Source organism: Anarrhichthys ocellatus, unplaced genomic scaffold (assembly GCF_004355925.1).
Source record: "Anarrhichthys ocellatus isolate YVR2014 unplaced genomic scaffold, GSC_Weel_1.0 scaffold6318, whole genome shotgun sequence".
NCBI classification, from domain to species: domain Eukaryota; kingdom Metazoa; phylum Chordata; class Actinopteri; order Perciformes; family Anarhichadidae; genus Anarrhichthys; species Anarrhichthys ocellatus.
Window position 1 is genome coordinate 1 of NW_022286292.1, and position 2,964 is coordinate 2,964.

The 2,964-nt window shown below is 47.4% G+C and overlaps 1 protein-coding gene across 1 annotated transcript; it reads left to right on the top strand.

Moving 5' to 3' along the window:
* Positions 1-1,731: 1,731 nt before the first annotated feature.
* On the top strand, positions 1,732-2,960 carry LOC116380176 (P2Y purinoceptor 14-like). Its single transcript, XM_031842125.1, has one exon. The coding sequence runs from the start codon at positions 1,854-1,856 to the stop codon at positions 2,958-2,960; it is 1,107 nt and encodes a 368-aa protein (XP_031697985.1). The 5' UTR covers positions 1,732-1,853.
* Positions 2,961-2,964: the final 4 nt, after the last annotated feature.

The window sequence follows — 2,964 nt, forward strand, 5'->3', positions numbered from 1 at the left end:
ATACATAGAACATCAAGATCATCTTAATCTGGAGATAAAGTTTAGATTATTATTATCATATACTACTCTGCAGAGTGAGTACTTTAATTGTATTCTGTTGCCGATACTGAGTGTGTTTTTACCCATAATCCCTCTGTGACGAGTTTGTTTACCCACAGTGACACTAAACTTATTGTTTATCCTCAGTAACGATAATGTTTCCTGTTTGCTGACTCAATGTGATTTGCAAAACAAATGATTCTTGCAAATTATCCAGAAATGATGAGTCATCACTTCCTGTGAAAGCAGAAGTTGTTTCTTTGAGCAGCTGATCAGCAGCTGATTCATTGGTTTCATCTTCACAGAGAGAGAGAGAGAGAGTCTAAGACTAAAGTAAGGAAACCTTTAGAGAGGAGGACCTCTGACCTGTGATGTCCAGGAATTAAAAGTACAGAGAGGACAGGAAACAAGGACAGGAGACAAGGAGACGAGAGAAAGGGAGGTGAGGTGAAAAGGAGACAAGACTAGAGAGGAGTCAAGGATCAGTGGAGGAGAAAAGAGAGGAACCAAGGAAAGAAGACAATAGAGGAGAGGAAACAAGAACAAGAGACGAGACAAGAGAGGAGACAAAGGGAGGTGAAAAGGAGAGGAGACAAGGAGACAAGACTAGAGAGGAATCAAGCTCAAGGAGAGGGGACGAAGGAGGAGAGGAAACAAGGAAAAGAGAAAAGAAAGGAGACAAGGACAGGAGAAATGATTGGGGAGGAGACAAGAGAAGAGAGGAGACAAGGAGAAAGGACAAGGGGATGTGATAAGAGAGGAGAGGAAACAAGGAGAGGAGACAAGGACAGGAGGCAAAGAATCGTCCATTCGTGTGTCTGAGGAAGAAGATGCTCCTCTTCCTCACTTTGTTAAGTGTTTAATTTCTTTATAATCTGAGTTTTAATCTGTTTGTAATCTGAAAGATGAATCATGAAGCGTATACTTTTAGTACACATTGCAGCTGCTCTGACAAAGTACACACTGGTACATGAAGTACAAGTTCAGTTGAGACAAAGTACTTCATCATAACATGTTACCCTCTTGATCGTATATCTGCTGTGCAAAGGATTGTGGGTCGGAACAGAGAAGCCTGCTGGCCTCACTCTGCAATTTGGAACATCCTGGTACTTTGGACGTACTGCATTTATATACTTTGTCTTTTATACATAGTAAATATTTTTTGGGGATACTAATAGGAGTATATGTGTACTGGAACACACAGATAATATTCTTTTAAGATATTTGCTGTTTTCAGGTGAGACGCAGAAGCCAGAATGTGATTTTAAAAGTGTTTCAGGTTGTTTGATTGTTTTCATCAACTAGACAAACAATCACAGCAGGAGTGACAGGTTCGAGACCCGCTCGGGACAAGAGCTAAAAATAAAACGAGTCAGGAGAACAAAAGGCGGCCTGGTGTCCTCCTCTTCCTACTCCTCCTTTGTAGCAGCAGGATGAAGGAGGAGTGTGTGTGTTGGACCAGGATGAGTCGGTGTGAGGAGGAAGTGTGTGTGAACAGGAGGACAAACAGGAGCTCAGGATGTCTTTTATTTGTCCTCGTGTCTCTGTGTAAACACAGCAGCTCCTGTGAGAAGGAACCTTTGTTTAAATGTAGTTCATGAGAGTCTGTAGCTCTGGAGTCATGAAGGAGTTCATCAATCTACTGAAGATCTGAATGTATTTATTATTTAAAAAAAAAAATAAAAAAAAAAATAAAAATAAAAATAAAAAAAAATAATATATATATATATAAATATTTAAGTGTGAATTCAGTTAGAAACTCTTTGAAATGTCAAATCTTAAAACCACAAAGTGTCTGCAGGTGTTATTGATTTATGATTACATATGATCATATATATGATATTCGTAATGTTCATAGCTGTGTTGTTTGTGTGTCTGCAGCGATGGATCACCTTAACTCCTCCCTCCTCCCCACCAACCAATCACACTTCAGAAGCACCTTTACCCAGCAGGTGCTGCCTTCGCTCTACCTGCTGATCTTCGTGGTGGGCTTGGCGCTGAACAGCGTGGCCGCCTGGATCTTCTTCCGGGTGCCCAGCGACTCGGGTCTGGTGGTCTACCTGAAGAACATGGTGGTGGCCGACCTCCTCATGCTGGCCTCCTTCCCCTTCAGGCCAGCGGCTCAGCTGGGCCTCGGCGGCTGGCGCCTCCACGTAGTGATCTGCCGCTACACCTCGGTGCTCTTCTACTCCTCCATGTACGTGGGGATCCTGTTCATGGGGCTCATCAGCCTGGAGAGGTACGTGAGGATCATGAGGACCTCCACCTCCTCCTCCTCCTGCAGGTCTAGGTTGGGCGGGGTGTCCCCGCTGCACCTCCTGCAGAGTGTCAGCTTCGCCCGTGTCCTGGCACTCCTCACCTGGAGCCTCCTCCTCTTCTGCATGCTGCCCAACGTGATTCTGACCAGCCAGCTGGCGGACGAGCAGAACAGTCGGCACTGCATTCAGCTGAAGACGCCGCTGGGCGTGTGGTGGCACCGGGTGTCCACGTACTTCAGCGTGGGTCTGTTCTGGGTCACCCTGCTGGTCCTGGCCTACTGCTACACCGCCATCGCGTGCCGGGTCTACCGGTCCTACCGCCGCGTGCGCCGCCCCGACAACAGCAGCGACGTCTGCAGGAAGTCCAACCGCAGCATCTTCAGCCTGCTGGCGGTGTTCTTCGTGTGCTTCGTGCCGTACCACATGTGCCGCGTGCCGTACAATCTGAGCCAGGGGCCGGAGTCAGGTTTTAGTTGGGAGACCCGGTTCTTGTTGCTCCAGCTGAAGGAGGGGACCCTGTTCCTGTCGGCGCTCAACGTCTGCTTCGACCCGGTCATCTACTTCCTCATGTGCCGCACCTTCAGGGAGTCGCTGCTCCGGAAACTGTCAGGGAGAGAGCGGAGGAGGTCCATGACCTCGGCCCAGAGTCTGAGCCACATCTAGGAGG